At 24.7% G+C, this 17415-nt stretch overlaps 1 protein-coding gene across 1 annotated transcript; it reads left to right on the forward strand.

Annotated features, from left to right (window-relative positions):
* Nucleotides 1-238: 238 nt before the first annotated feature.
* Nucleotides 239-16986, forward strand: LOC145847623 (protein YIPF3-like; the record flags this gene model as incomplete). The annotated part of the gene is made up of 6 exons (XM_082953649.1): nucleotides 239-331; nucleotides 2740-2907; nucleotides 4470-4622; nucleotides 12896-12988; nucleotides 15768-15899; nucleotides 16870-16986. Coding segments are annotated over exons 1-6 (738 nt in total), but the record flags the coding sequence as incomplete, so codon positions are not given.
* Nucleotides 16987-17415: the final 429 nt, after the last annotated feature.

Below are 17415 nucleotides of genomic sequence, written 5' to 3' on the forward strand. Positions count from 1 at the left end.
AATACATAGTATTTTATTGTTTGGTTCACCTTATATTGTAAAATAAAAACAGTTAAATGTTTAAGTTTTACTAGTTTATGGTACAGAAATAAAAATCCATTTTGGTATTCATAAAACATTGATTTTTAGTATTAAATTATAGTTAAAATAGACTTTGAATAATATTTAATTAGCTTGATATTGATGCTACATCATGCTAGGTAATTACCATATTTTTCTATTTTATACATAATATTTCAAGCTTTGAATAACATTAATGTCAAAAATGACAAGTATTCAAGATGAATGGGGTGGTTTTAGTGATGGAGGTGAAGAAAGTTTATCACCCAAGGTTAGTTAAACAGTATAATTCATTATTGACTTTAAATTATTCGAAAAGTTGTTGTAAAGATAATGTAATTCTGGTGGAAGGGTTAAAAAAAGAAACCTTTTTTGAACAAAATTACTGCACTTGCAAAAAACATACAAATATTAAAGACTTTTATTTCACTTTATTTAAACTAGAGTCTATTAACTAAGTAGTTATCAGGATAATAATGTCAATACAAAAATTTGTTATGAGTTAAATACCTTACTATTTTCTAAGTTACTAAAATATAATTATTTATATCCGTATACATATACCATTAATATCCTTTTTTTTTACAATATTCAAGTTTTAAGCCAATGATATCAGTATTTATGTAGTAAAAATGATGTTTTTTTGCTTTAAATTTTGTTACTAGCCTCTATTTAGATTATACAATATACTTTTGAACTTCCAAAGTTACTGCACACATTGTAAGAAAGTTCATCTATTATTTTAGGCCATTGGGGATTTCAGATTTTTTTTTTTACAAAAATTAACATAAGACAATATAAAAGGTTTAATTATAAAGATAAGTGCATAAAATCATACTTTTGCAAGGGTTTAGTTGTAGAGATGCTTGAAAAAACAGAAAAATGTAAAGATCGGTTCAGACCACCAACAAAAAGAACAAAGGAAAGTAACAAAAACATAAGCATTTGGACGACAATCTTTCTAAACTTGCTTAAATTAACAGAAAGAGAAAAACAATTGAATCAAAAAGTGATGATAACATAAAAACAACCGCAGACTATTGCAACTTTAGTAGCTAACTACAAGAAATTAGCTCATGAAGTTAATAATGAAGATGGAATTTCATCCCCTTGTGGTAAATGTTTGCTTTGCAAAGATGCGGTGGTAAAGAAAACAAGCTTAGTAAAGTTAAAAAACAGAAAAACAATAAAATTGAAAAAAAACTTAAATTGAAAAAAATTTAGGATATATGCGGCAAAATGTAGTGAATGCAAAGAGTTCTATGTCGGCCAGACAATCACGTCCTTTTTGCAAAGATGGTGCTCTCAGAGACACATCTGGAAGAGTACAATCACAGATGATGTTAGTGATAGAGCAGCACTTAAACTACATTACGCCAAAAAACACAAAACATCAAAAAAAGATTTAAAAGAAGCTTTTTCAATTATCTTTGTAGACACCACTAATAATTAATCAGACTTAGATTTTTTAGAAAGTAAATGGATCAATAAGCTCAAAGCAACAATAAATATAAACAAAACTATATTACCACTTTACAGATAATTGACTAGGTTACTATTATTTAACATGTTTTAATGTTTATAATTTTTTTTGATTATACATTTCTAAATATCTTAACAAGTTAAGGTAATACGCACTACTACTTTTATCGAGTTATTTATTATGACTATTTACTCTATTTATTTTTGATTGTTTAACTTTAACCAACAATAAGCTCGATTACTATTTTTATTACTACTTTTATTTTCTTTTTACATTTTAAAATTATAAAACAATAAATCAAACACATCAAAGTTTAACAATTTAATTTCATTTAGTCCTTTGTCTTTGATTTTATTTTATTTCATATTTTTTTATATTTAATTTTATTTCATTTAGTTTTTGCGAGTTTAAGCTAGAGATACTAATAAGATTTACCGTTTGAAAAACTTTTCAAATTTTCAAAGATATGCATTTTAAAACAAAGTTTACTTTAAAACTTGATTTATAATTACGTCATAATATACTTTTTTTTTAAACTTTTTATATGCAAGAAAATTTTGAATTAATTCAGTTCTAATTGCCTACTGAAGAAGAATTTGAAAGTACTTTAGGCAATATAACAAATACTTATAAATTTGTATATTTTTTTGTAAAATAAAAAAAAACTTTTTTTTTCAAACGATTCTTATATTACAGTAACTATTTTTTTGCAGAACCCAGTTGAAGTGTGTTGATTCGTTAACACATAGAAACATACAATAGTAAAATAAAGGAAGATTACTATATAATTTGTTTTTATTTATATTCTAGTGAACTTGTTTCACTAGGATCTTTTGTTAGCAAACGATTAAATCTATATTTTGAACAGCTATTGGTAATTTTCAATTTTAAAATCTGATCTCTACCTAATAAATGAATTTGTTATGCTTTTATAACTTCTCTATAAATATATTTACAAATATTATTTTTAAATGTAGTATTTAATGTTGTTACTAATTGCAGTGATTGTTTATTTCACCTTTGAAACTACTTTTAATAAAAACAATTACTAATCATATTTGAAAATTTTATTTGTTTATTAATTTATCTTTTGAAATAATATTTGGAAAAAAGTTTAAGCCTACTTAGCTAAATATTAAAGTGATAATTAATTAAGAATCATAAATTTGCTCCTTACCTGTCTTATATTTCAAAAGAAACAAGGAACAGCAACAATTGATATGTCAGCTGTTGATGATTCTTCTGGAACATCTAGTTTTGAATATGTCAGTAGAAATATAAAACTTGAAACACCACAAGAACCTTCAGCATTATTTTCTGGGACTGCCCTAGGAGGTCAACTTAGTAAAGCAGTTGCTGACCAGGTAAAATATTGGTACAAAATTACTTTCTTTATCTTAATAATTTACAGGGTTGCCACTTCACCTGGAAAAACCTGGAACTTTTAACAATAAACCTGGAATTTTTAAAGGTAGAGTTTTTGTTAATTTTTATAAAATAGATAAAATTAAAATATTTAAAGTTTTTATGACTTATACATCCGTAATTTTAGCTAACTTTGTTGTTCTAGAAAGGATAAATTTTTAACATTAACTTTTTGTTGATATTGTTAGTGACAAAAAGTAGTTAGGAAAGAAATAAAAACATTACTTTGTAGTTAAATAATCTATTATGGGAAAAAATATGAGTTTTACTTTAATAGAAGCAAGTTGAAATCAAATAAAAATGTTAAGTTATTTAAATTTTACTTCTGCATACTTGTTAAATTTTATTTCAGTTCTAGCACTTACTTCTAGGACTTAGTTCTTGTTTAAAAAATATAATATTTTAACTAATTATTGCAACTTGTAAAATATTAAATAATCATTTGATAAAATAGTTTAACAAGAATTAGTAAAAGATAACACGTTGAAACTAAGAAAAAGTTTAAGTAGACTTTTAGCTGTTTGTATAAACCAAAGTAACGGCTTTTGAACTACCATCTTAAAGAATTTAGTACAGGTTCCAACATAATAAAATAAATTGCAATACAGTAATTCTTGAGTAGTGTATCTTTTCAACAGCATTTTTTTAAACTAAACAATAATTTACTACTAAATATTATTATAAAAAGATGTGCTTTCAATAACCTGGAAAAAAATTTGAAAAAATGAGTGGCAACCCTGCATTTAGTGAAATTTGCAGAATAAATATTTTGTTTTAGTAGTCATGTTTTGTTTTCTTTAAAAACCTCTTAGAGTTTGATGGTTTTTATATTACTAAGTTTCAGGGTTGCCACTTTAACTGGAAAAACCTGGAATTTTTAACAATCTTAACATGTTAAGTAGTAAAATTTCGATTTGACACAAAAAATCAATCATATGGATCATTGTTATCATCAAATAAATTTTTATTAAAAAACACATTTGAAGTAGCTTAATAGTATCTTTTCAATGTTTTCATACAACTTAACACAGTTTCTTACCTTTTACTTAACTTATAACTAAAAATAAACCCAAAAATTTCTTTTTTAAAAACCTAGAGGAAATTTGGAAAACCGGGAAATTTTTTTGAAAAAACGAGTAGCAACCCTGTAAGTTACCTATTAAGTTTATTTCAACAAATCTATAATTGGGCTAAAATATGTTTTAGTATATTTAGTAAAGTTTTGTTTATTTTTATTTTTAAATTCTATTTGTACATGAATAAGTTGTTACAGTTTATTTGTTGTTAAAATGTTTTAGTGAACAAAGATTACCAATTTTTATTTTATAGTTCCTTGTTATTTAAAGTGAAGTATTTCTTAACATAAACAAAAAATGCTAAGGCTTTAAAAAGTAAGTTTTTGAAAGCTTTCCTTTTTAAAGTGTTAAAAATTGATTAAATTAAGTTTTCAATTCTTTAGTCTACAGTCCTCAGTTTTACTTTAGTATTGTACTCTAATTAGGTTTGGCAAAATGGGTCACAGCAAGCTAGGAAATTAATTAATGTTTATGGAAATATAGATTTATTGCGACCATACTTTGATGTGGAGCCAAATGTTCTTATAAAAAGAGTAGCAAGATCTTTCGTTCCCATAAAAACCCTTTCTTCTCCACAGGTTTTTTTCAATGATTTAGTTATGACTCTAATAACTTAAATTTTTCTCTTTGTAATTTTTGCTAAAATTTTAATTTTGTTGTAGTTTTGGATAAGAACGTTAGTTATATTATATTTTGATATTTTACTTAATTTAGATTTATATTTTTATAATTAAAAGTTATTTGCTTAAGATAGATCTAGTTAAAAATACTACAAGTTTCCTAAAGATAGCATTTAATAAAAATAATTTTTATACAGCATTTAAGTATAACATATTTGCTGGCTAGCCAAACATAAACCCTGGAATCCTGGATAAACCTTAAATTTGAAAAAAATTGAAATAAACCTGAAGTTTCGAATTAAAGTCACTAAAAGATTTGAAATAACCTGGAATTTGAAATTTTTACTAGTAAAGTAACAAAATTTCGATTAGATTTTTTGTTTTACTTTAATTTTTTATAATAGAAAACATATCTAAAGACTCTTTACAGTATTTTTTCAATGTTGTTATACTATGTAAGACAGTCTTTTTATCTTAAGATTAATTTTATACTAAAAATGGACCAGAAAATTTGGAAGAAATTCCGAAAACCTGGAAAAAATTTACAAAAAAACATTTGGCAACTCTGTTTTTAGTAAAGTTTCTCTTCTATTCTTTGAAATTATCTCTTTGTATAATATTTAGAAGAAAAAACTTTAAATTTTGTTTTCAATGAATATGTTTTTAATTGATTGAAAATTTTATTTTGTCAATTACTTTAGTTGGAAATTTTTTTTTTTCTTAATTTAATTTTAGTTTTATCATTTAGTGCAGTGGTCGTCAAGTTAATCAAAATCTGTGTACACCAAACTGCAAAAAATAAAATCAGTGCACCCCTAGATCTAATTTTAATCAGCGCCACTAGTGGTGGAAGTACGTAAACACTTTTACTAAAACATTTCTCCTTGAAGCGAAATTCTTGAGGTTTATGTTAATGAGATATGTTTTCATTGAACCCAAAAAGTTTTAACTCCTATTGAAAAAAGTCATAACTCAGTAACATGCAAACCTTTGAATAACTGAAGCTTAAATTTATTATTTGGCCCTGTTTTTAATGACCTTTCTATTTGGTTTACCTTATTTTCAAAATAATATTTTAGTTATATGACTTTGTCTTACGTACTTATTAATTGAACACATTTCCGCAACCACTACAAAATCCCCAGTACAGTACTCTTAAAATATTTTATTTAATATTAACTAATACTTGAACTAACTCTATGTCTTTTATTTTGTTAGTATTATCTATTAACAAATGATGTTAAACAAATAGAAAAACGACAATAAAAAAAGAGTTAAAACAGCTAAAATCAAAATAATGTTTATCTTGTTGCTCTCCGTATAATTGATGCAGACATTGTTTCTTTCATAGACTGAGTTTTTGCACTTCAAGAAGTTTAGGGTAGTAACTGATTGTCACTTCTTTTTGGTAAAAAAAACTGAAAATTACCTATGTTTTGTTATGAAATTTGTTACATATAACTACTATATTTTAAGTTTTTAAATGGGCTTAGTAATTTAATTTAGAGTTTATCACTCTTTAACATAAAAAAGCAATCCTAATTGACCAAAATTCAGTTTATAATTCTTTACGCTAGTTTAAATTAAAAAAAATATTTACGTTGGCCAAAAACTTAATAACAAATTAAAAAGCTTAAATGAATAAAACATCAATTAACTCAACAAATAGTCAATTGAAAATATAGCCTAAAATTCAGAAAAATATCAAACTAGTCTGAATTTTTCAAAAAAAAATTCAAACAAACATCTGTCAGTAACAAAAAAATACTAAGCCTAAGTTTCCAAACTTTTAAAATAGCATTAAAGTTTGAGTAGTTTGAGTGTGTGAAAATTTGTTTTTTAAAAAACTAAATGCCATTATTGACTTCTGATCTAGTTGGATCAATATTAAAAAGAAATAAATACTAGCTAGCAGTACAAAAAATCTGCTGATTTTTTACTTTTTTAAACTTTTTATTTCTATAATAAATATAAAATTGCAAATTTAAATGATACAAGTAGTTTAAGATTGGTATTATATAGTAAATTAGATATCTTACTGTAAATATTTACTACTTATTGCTGTTATAAATTTTTCATTTTAGCTTAGTTTAATAAAAGAAGTTAGATAAAAATCAGAGCTTTAGTAAGTAAAAGATGTAAAATGCAAAAAAAATAATTTGCAATATTAATAAATTTACTTGTACTAAAACCAGAGTTGCTAATCTTTGAAGCAAAAATACTTTTTTTATTAATTCAAACATTGAAAGTAAGTTTTTAAATAAAGTTTGACAGGGTTGCAATCCTCTTAGTCGAAACTGTACTGATTGATCATAAACTGTCCTAAATCCTGCAGTCATCCAAGTTTTTTTTTTCAAATTCTTTTTTTTTTTTTGATTTAAAACTTTTCAAAGGCAAAAAAAAAAATCAAAATCTTTAACAAAAATTAGCACTAAGTAATAAAATATTGAAACTAAATCAACTATATCTCATTCAATAGGTAGAAAAAACTAAGCTGAAATATCAAAACTGTACTGAGATAAAAAAAGACTATCCTGAGTCAGCCTGAGTTATAATAACAAATTCAAAATTTTATCATTTCATGTTATCCTTTGTCATACTGAGATTTTCAAAAATTTTGAAGTGTCCAGGATTATTCTGTATTTGTGCTAACCTTGTTGATTACCTGAAACATCATAGTTATAACAAACAGACTGTTTGAAACATTAATTTTAAGGCAAAAAGGGTTGTTAATTATAACCGAAAATTATCCAAAGTTCAGAAAAAAATTTCTAAACTTCATGAATACTTCAAAAAATTCTTACTAGTCTAAATTTTGATAAGAATATCAAAAAACCTTGTAACTACCTATATTTTTGCAATTACATAATAAAAACACTGAAAGAGAAATCAATTTACAGTATTTTACTCTTTTAAAATTTTCAAGTAAAGTAAAACAACTGAAGAACTGTAAAATATTTTAAAAGATTTAAAAGGTAAAACTAACTTTTTAAGTAAGTCTAACTAAAACAAAAAAAACTAACTTAATATTTCACAAATATTAAAATTTAATTGTTAATATAATTTATATATTATTAAAATACAAAAAAAACTTTTTTAGTCTATTTTAAGAAGGTTTCTTAAATATAAAGTAACATTAAAATTTTTTAAATCACATACTACAAATATTCTAATAAAATTATTAAAATTGTTGTCTTATATATTTCATAAATATAGGTATTTGTAATTACTTGTTTGGGAAAAGATTTTATTTTTATTTATATTTCGCCGATAGCAGTAATTATTTATTAACAATAACTTACATCAAACAGTTCTTTACTAAGATAGTTTTTAATTTAAAGTTTATAACAGTAAAGTGTTTGTTTTTATATTCATTTCATTTGGATTTACTTTTACATACAAAAATATCATTTTAATGTAAAAATCGTCTAGCTTTTAAACATTTGGTTTTATACACAGTTTTGAACTACTACGTCATAATATATTTTTTAACTTTTATTTACTTTGTTGCATGAATGTGTTTTAGTTCTGCTAGTTTAAAGTTCACTGAAGAAGGACTGTTGTCAGAAATTAATTTGAACAAAATGTTGCAATAAACTTGTAGATTTTTAAACCATCGTTTATTCATTTTTTGTAACTACTGATGCAAGGAAAAAAATCACTAGTAAAAACAGTTGACTGTGTCCTGGACCGATTTGCGAATTATATATAAATCTTGTCTATAAATAAAAGAATTTAGATTACAAGTTGGTAGTTCAATAATAATTTTAAGTTTGTTATTCTTAAAACTAAAACAAAATCAGCCTGAGTAACAAGCATAAGCAAGGTGGTAACTCTTTCAGTCAAAAAACTATACTGAGCATTAAATTTTTAAAATATTTATTAAAAATCATTAAAAAATAATAAAAATTAATTAACTTTATCAATAAAAATTCAAACTATTCAACAAAGTTGGTATTAAAAAAAAAAAACATAAAATTGAAATTACAACAAAGAAATTTCTTTCAATAAAAGAAAAAACATTGGAATAGGATTCAAAAAATTTAAAATTTATCCTGAGAATTTAAAACGATATATACTGTCCTGAGTTAAAATAAATGTGTGGGAATCTGCATGATTTACAACCAACTAGCCTGGGTCAACTTAATTTTAAAAAATAAAAGAGAAAACTAAAGCTGAAAAGTATGTAGCAGTATACTTAAGTAACATAATGATAAAAAAAATAATATTTAAATAAAAAATTCATACTTTTCAAAAAATATTTAGACATAAATGTCATAGGAGATTTAACACAAATACCAAAACAAAACTACTTTTTGCAAGAAAAAAACATGGTTAGTAAGTCTGTATTTCTAATATTTGTAAATTAACTAGATTGAGTGTGTGGCAACACTGAATCATACTATAACCTAAAACTGGTTATTAAAAGGGTTTCAAATTTTTAGAGCAAAAATCTTTGTTGAGAGTAAAAATAATCTATCCTGAGTTACATCAAACTAGTCTAGTCATCCTTATTTATTAAAGAAAAAAATAGAAGACAAATTAAAAACTCAACAATTAACAACAGAACAAAATAGGTAGAAAATAACGATAATTTTCAATAATAAAGTTTTAAAATTTTTAAATTAATAAGTTTAAGTAACTAGAAATTTATTAAAAAGCATACCTAATTAGCCTGAGATTTAAAAAGCCTTTATAAAATTCAAACTAGCTTCAGTGTGTGGCAACTCTATGTTAATTTCAGCCTATAATTTCTGTACATGTTTTATGTACTAATCATTTATGTATAAAAATATAATATTTACCTAACCTGGATTATTTAAAACTTAAAGTTGTTACTTAAGTTTTATACATTACTACTACCATGCATCTATTTATAGAGAATTGTTATAATACTTAAGTTATTATTTTTTATTAGTTGAAGTATTTTTTATCCAACATAAAATCTTAAGTTTTCCTGTAAATATAAAAACTAGCTTTAAATTTTAATTATTCTTAAACTAATAACATCATTATCATGTGAATAACTGTTCAAAATATAGATTTAATCGTTTGCTAACAAAAGATCCTAGTGAACCAAGTTCACTTGAGTATAAATAAAATAAATTGTACAATAATCTTCCTTTATTGTACCAACATATGTTTCTGTGTGTTAACGAATCAACACACTTCAACTGGGTTCTGTAAAAAAATAATTACTATAAAGTAAGAATAGAAGCATAGAATAAAGTTGGTGTATACATGTTTTTATTAAAATTAAAATAAAGTAATTTATACAAATTCTACAGGTTAATAGTTATGGCCATAGGGGGGGGGGGGTAAACCATGTTTTTTACAAGTTGATCTTATTTTAAGATAAATATTAAGATATTTTTGAGTTCTATAAAAACACGCTTGTGGTTTGTATTTAAAGCTTTCATATAAACGCCAAAGTTAATTTTTGTAAAAAATAATGTCGGACCCCCCTATGGCCTTAATAATAGGTAAAATACTTAATGTTAAATCCAACTGTTATAAAACTATATAATATTTGTAATTATTAAGTCTAAACTGAGTAAAGTAAACTAAAATACACAACAAATCATGGAAGCGCCAAGGTGTTATTTGAAGAAGAACCGTCGGTTGTGTACACATATGTTTGAAATATCACGTCTTTTATTTAGTAATTGTTTACTATCTTCTGCTAAAATTGCCATTCGTTCAAGATTGCATATTTGGCAGATCTTGCTCGCGCTACTGATGTTATGAATGGCAATTTTAGCAGAAGATAGTAAACAATTACTAAATAAAAGACGTGATATTTCAAACATCTGTGTACACAACCGACGGTTCTTCTTTAAATAACACCTTGGCCCTTTCTCACCTTCCATATTTTCATTCACCTTTTACATAAACACACACATTCACTTAATATATATATTAATATAATTATATATCCTAAGTAAAATGTAGTTTAATCCATTTGTTATTCATATATTTATTTCACATGAGACTTTCTATTCTTTGACATTTCATATATTCACCTTACCCTCCGACTATAATTCTTCATATTTTAATGTGTTAAGTTACAAGTTTAATTGTAAGCCTGTTTTCAAATCACAGATAAACCGTGCTTTTTTAACTACTATTCCCAATAGTGCTAGAGGTTTTTTTACTGCAGGTTTATAGTTAGCATATGACCACCTTGTTGTTTTATGTTTTACATTTTAAGTTTCATATATAGTACAGTTTAATTATTAAATATTTAAAATATATGTATGGGATCTTTAATTTAAACACCCGACTGCTACTTTATTTAACAACAATTAATTATTTTAACAATTATTATATACAACAGAATGTAATTTAAGTCATTGTGATTCATGTATGTCGCTGTAACTTAATTATCGGTCAGTGCTTTGTAAACTTAATAACAAGTTTATTTTTTGTGCTTTGTTTTCTTAAATTTTAGTTTTTACATTTAAACTAAATCTGCTTTCTAATTGTATCTAACTTTAATTTTGTTATAATTTTACATTTAAACATTACAAACATTAAATATATAAAACTCACGTTATATCAAGTCCCTGTGACTTTTATTGTCTTTACCGTTGTTAAATTTTATTGATTCATTAATTAATGAATGGTTGTTGTTTCATTTTTATCCAAAAAAGATTACATACTACTTTTTTATATTAAAGCGCTTTACTTTTTTCCAAACATAAATACTAAATTAACTAACTTTATAATACCAATTAAATGACTGTCTTAATTTTCATATATTTTGTGACGTAATTATTAGATGTATTTTGTTTAATCGTTGACAACGGCAAAATTTAAATCAGTTTTCATTAAAGTAAGTGGTTTGTTTATATTATGATTTGTTGTTTTGTTGTGTATTTTAGTTTACTTTACTCGGTTTTGGACTTAATAATTACAAATATTATATAGTTTTATAACAGTCGGATTTAACATCAAGTATTTTACCTATTATTAACTATTAAATTTTATAATTTGTATAAATTATTTAATTTTAATGAAAACATGTATACACCTACTTTATTCTATGCTTCTATTCTTACATTACAGAATTTATTTTTTACAGAACCCAGTTGAAGTGTGTTGATTCATTAACACACAGAAACATATGTTGGTACAATAAAGGAAGATTACTGTATAATTTGTTTTTATCATGTTAATATCCATATAGGAATAATGTTTAGTTTAAAAAGTAGGTAATATTAATAATTTCAATTTATAAAAAGGGAACTTTCTTCATTAAGTACGTTTAATATGTCTGTTATTGTAATTTACAAATATTAATGATAATTAAGAAAATATTAATCTTTTTAACTTGGTCCTTCAATCATGATAGTAGCTGGATGGGAGCTTAGATCATGAGAGTAAAATGGCCAAAAAACTGAAAGCTAAATTAAACACCAGGGCTAGATTTAACTTTAATATTGAACTGTGTCGCTTAAACTAAACAAATATAATAATAAGACACATTTTTTTTGTGTAGTTTAAAATCTCGTGCACCCCTAATTGAGTTTCGTGCATCCCAAAAAAAGTTTCGTGTGCACCAGTGTACACCTTGACGACCACTGATTTAGTGTATTGCAAACTTTCAATTAAAACCAATAGTTGTTAAGTATTGCTAGGGTGCTTGTTTAGTGGACAATCATTGATTCTAAAAATACCTCACTTTTACTTTCTTATGAAGTACAAACTGCGTTTATTTTTAAAAATAATTTATTTGTGGTGTTTGTTATATATTGAAGTAGAAGACAAAAAATATTTTATAATTTTGATATAATGAAGCAGTAAAGATAAAAAAAATTTTCGACGATCAGTTTTTGTTGTTTGTCAGAAAATTAAATGTACGTTTTTAATACTTAGTTACAGACATTAATAAATGAATTGCCATGTCAAAAAATATTTCTTATTTTTATTGCACTCAATTAAAAATGCTATATAATATTTGTTTCAATTTATATATTTACATTTTTAGGATTGTTTTAAGTTCATTATCAACCTTGATTGTTGTATTTTATTAATTATAATAAATAATAAAATGTTTATTTGTAGTTTTAAAATAGAATAAAAATGTATTATAAATTAACAATAACTATTTTTATTAATTTTTCAATGATTTGCAATTATACTTTTTTGCAAATGCTGTATTATTTATGTACTTTATCTTAATTGTAATATTTAGTTTCTTATGTTATTTATTTAATTTTTTTATATAGAAAATTCCAAGTGAGTTGTATGGTCCTCTAATGACAGTTCTCACACTAATTGCAATTTTACTCATGAGCATGAAATCTTCTGGTACTGTGCTTGTGAGTCGTTAATTGTTTTTGTTTCTATTTTTGTAACTACTATTTTTATACTTTTTTTGAATTGTTTTAATGAAGGTTTATTATCCAACATACTTTTAAAATGTAAAGTTGTTTTTAATGTATAAAGTTTTACAAACACATTTTTTTTATGTTTTTTTTACATTTTGGCATTTAAAAGTTTTAAATATTTAAAGCACAAATAAAAACTTGGTTTTGTGTTTTACTTAGAGTAAAAATGTTTTGCAAAAAGTTTTTAAGCATTGATATCAAGTTAAAAAAATCATATTCTCAATCAGTATAATTTTTATGGTATTACTTACAAGTATAACTTTAAAATTTGCTCTCATTTCTTTTATGAATTTTTTAACAGAAAAGCATAAAAATTCGATCTTGAAATTTATAAAAAAAAAAACTTAACCATTTTTTCTTGTTATTAAATATGTGTTATTAGACCACAGGGAGTAGACAATTTTTTACAAGTTGATCTCATTTTAAAGACTCTCAACTTTTAATTATTATGTACTTACTTTTTACCATAAAAGAAAATCAATTTAGTTTTATAGAACTACAGGTACAATGTCAGTTAGTTTAAAGCCGTGGTAAGAAGTTATTTTTTAAGAGAAATTAATATTGAGTCTTATATGAAAGCTTTAAGTGTATTCAAAAAATCAGTTCTAAAGGACTTACGAATTCTATTAACTTTAAGATGTAGTCATTTTTGTAAGAATTTTATGACACAAATTTATAGACAGCAGGTGCACCACAATTTAAACTTTGACAGTTCCAATTCCAACGGTTAGATTGTAGTATTTCTGAATCATTGGTAATTATTAAGTCTATTTCAAAAAAAAGACAAAAAAACACTATAGTCTTAGTATTAAACCTACATGATTATTTTTTATTAAAAAAAATATAAATAAATTTTTGAGGTTTCATAAAATAAGTTTTAAAACTTACAAATATAGTATTTTTTAGTGATTATGAATTTTATATTCTTATGAACTTTCTTTATACCATTTTATTGTTATTAATTAGACCTACATGAACAATTTTTTTCTTTAAATATTATATTTTTTAAAGATGTGGCTTCCTTAAAGTTTTAAAGAGAATTTGTGTTGTCAGAATTTAAACTATCATATAACCTAGGACAGCAGTTTTTAAAACTTAGTTTTTCTTGGAGATTTAAATACGGACTATTTATTTTTATATTTGTTGAGTTAGAGATCTCAACCCTCTAAGAAACATTCTTTAATTTTTTTTTAAGAAAGGACAAGATAAAATTATTTAAATGATGAAAATTTTTAGAAAGACGTGAAAAAAGTGTTTTTTAGAACAACTTTTTATTATAATAGGGTTGCCAAAAAACCTTAAATATACTGGAAAAACCTTGAGTTTACAATTTAAGTAAAAAAATCTGGAAAACTGGAAAAAGATAAATTTAGAAAAAAGCCTTGAAAAACTTGAAATTTTGAACAAAAATCACTACCTATAATTTCAAAGAATTTTTACATCTATAGTTTAGAAATTTCAATAAGATACGAAAAATTTATCATATAAAAAAAATGATTAAAAGATTGGTTTATTAAAAAGAACATTCAAAGTAGCTTTACAGTATTTTTCAATCTTGTAATACTATTTAAGGCAGTTTTTTACCTTAAAATTAGTTTATTACTAAAAATGGACCAACAAACTGGAAGAAATTTAGAAAACCTGAGAAAACTTTTAAAAAACCTTTGGCAACCCATTTATAAGTATGAAATTTATTTCGAGTTAACTGCTTAAATATTTTTATTGTATTAGTTATAAAACTTGAAGATAAGTTAAAAATTGAAGGTGAAGTTAGATTTTTAGTGAAATATTTCTTTTTTGCCTTTTTGGTTTGCGCCTTCTAAAAGGAACCTTTTGAACTCACCAACTTTAATCGCCTACTTCTCAAAAGTTACTTTAAAAGTGAATATTATCTAAACTAAAGCTGTACAAATTAGAACAATTTGTAAACGGTTAAAAGTGTATGTTATCTTAAATAAAATACAAAAATCTGTACAAAATGAGAACAATTTGTAAAAACAAAATGTACCCCATATAAAAGAACTAAAACAAAAACTGAAAAAGTAATTTTTATTAATTTTTTTTTTTAATAATTTTTAAGCAATTACTTTCTAACTTTCTTAACTTAATATTAGCTTTAAAATAACGATTATGTATTATTAAATTGTTATATACATTTTTTTTTCTAAATAAAACCAAACGATTATTTTTTACCTATAGTGATAAAACGTTTTTTGAATCGTTACAATGCAGTTTTTTTTTGGTGCAAGAAACCTTTCCTAAAAACTTGTAATTCATCTCTTTAAAAATGAAGAGGTATATATATTTTTAGTAAGTTTTCAATACTTTCAGTAAACTGGCAATGAAAGTTTATTAACTACACTGTAACCTTTTTCTAAACTGACTTAAATAAATTTAAGTTTTATTGTTTAATATAAATCTTTGTTTTTCAATAACTGTTTATTGTCCAAAGCTCCAAATTGGTACCTGATTTTTTTTCGTAAATTGAAAAAAAAATTTCATAAATTATTTAAGAACTTTAATTTAAATATGAAAAAAAATGTTTATAAGTCGTTTGTTTAGTAAACAGTTCTGTAACTAAATATGGAATTTCTATAAACATTTAAAATCTTGTCATATGTATGTAAACTTAACTACTTATGATGTGATATACATTATTTTTTACTCTTTTCTAAAATATTAAAGTATACATAGTTGAATTATTTCATAGCAACAAGGAACAATGATGGGAACTGCGTTTGCAACTTGTTTTGGATATTGGTTTGGAATTTCAGCTTTGATGTACTCCCTAGCATACATTTGCAATTCTTATATTACTATCGTCCAGTGTTTGTCATTACTTGTAAGTGATGAATAATCATTATTTTTAAACTAAAATCTTTTTGTTCAATTTAGTTTTTTTGTTTTTATATATTTTTGAAATATAAAAACTAGGTATAACTAATTAACTTTAATTTACTATCTTAGTTTATACAGAAATTTTCACATCATAATATTTACTTAATATACTGCTGCTGCTATATTTATTTTAAAAATGAAAGTGGTTGATATAAAGGGTTTCATCAGATCAGACCATATTTAAAATATTAAGTGCTCGGTTTTTATATATAATCTACTTAGATATATATGTTACATCTGTTCTGCATGTTTAATCTTATTTTCAAATGTTTATTAGCCAGTATTTATTTCGGCCATCATCAACAAAGTTGAGATGTTTTATGCCATCGATAATAAAAAATGAACTTCACCGCACGATCAACAACAACAGCATCCGAGACAATCCTACGAAGAGCGTAGAAAGTAAAATCTCACATTAAGCTGACAATGTCTAAGACATTGGGCTGTAAAGATTTGCCTGCGTCAATTTTTCGGACTTTGCCCACAAACGGTCGCTTCAGTGTTTCGTACTTAAGCCTGCTTTGTTAGATCACAACAGCGGTTTCTCGCGACTATTCCTGCCTGATGAGTCCTAATTAGGACGTAACCGGTCGTAGGATTGTCTCGGATGCTGTTGTTGTTGATTGTGCGGTGAAGTTCATTGTTTATAGTTTATATACAAATGTTTATTAATAGCATATTTAATACTACAAGTATTTTCTGTACCATTTTTTATATGTTTCCTATATAACCGTTAGCTATGAAACTTTACTTTATCCTTATTTAAAAGAATGATTAAAATTGGGCTAAGGCGGATCCTTTTATTAGTTTAACATTTTGAAGGAAACCTTGTTTTAGATAACCATAAGTTTTACAGTGGCTTTAATATTTGTAAGTCTTTTTATTTAAAACTTGAATAAATTAATTTCATACAGGGTTATGGAATGGTTAGCCATTGTGTTGTACTGTTGATAGGACATTTAACTAATTACACTCACACTTCGTTTTATTTGTTTTGGATTTTCGTTGCTGGAGCTTCAGCAGCAAGAATAGTAAGTAAAAAATGGTAAACATAAACTAACTAACAATTCAATTTTAAATTTGTTTAGATCTTAAAAATTTTACAACATAAAATTAAAGTATTTATAGATACATTAAATAATATTGTCTTTTTAACCGTTTATCTTTCGCACTGTGTAGGTACTTGGTCTGATGGACCAGTTTGGTTGCGCTGCGAAGAGTAGGTTGGGTCAATGGGCCGTTTAACAACGCCTGCTCTTTTAGTCGTTTACTCCCTCGAGTCTTAGAGTCGATGGCCTCACTTAAAGCAGCTTGTATGTTCTCTCTGGAGAACATGCTGTCATTGGGCTCCTTACTATTCTTAGATTTGGTACTATTATTCTTACTCATTATACTATCTAAGTGAGAAGTTACTAAATCTATACAACTGGGTGTCAACTAATGTCTTAATGTCTGACCAG

The sequence above is a fragment of the Thalia democratica genome, unplaced genomic scaffold, assembly GCF_965202585.1.
Source record: "Thalia democratica unplaced genomic scaffold, ktThaDemo2.hap1.1 HAP1_SCAFFOLD_991, whole genome shotgun sequence".
NCBI lineage: Eukaryota > Metazoa > Chordata > Thaliacea > Salpida > Salpidae > Thalia > Thalia democratica.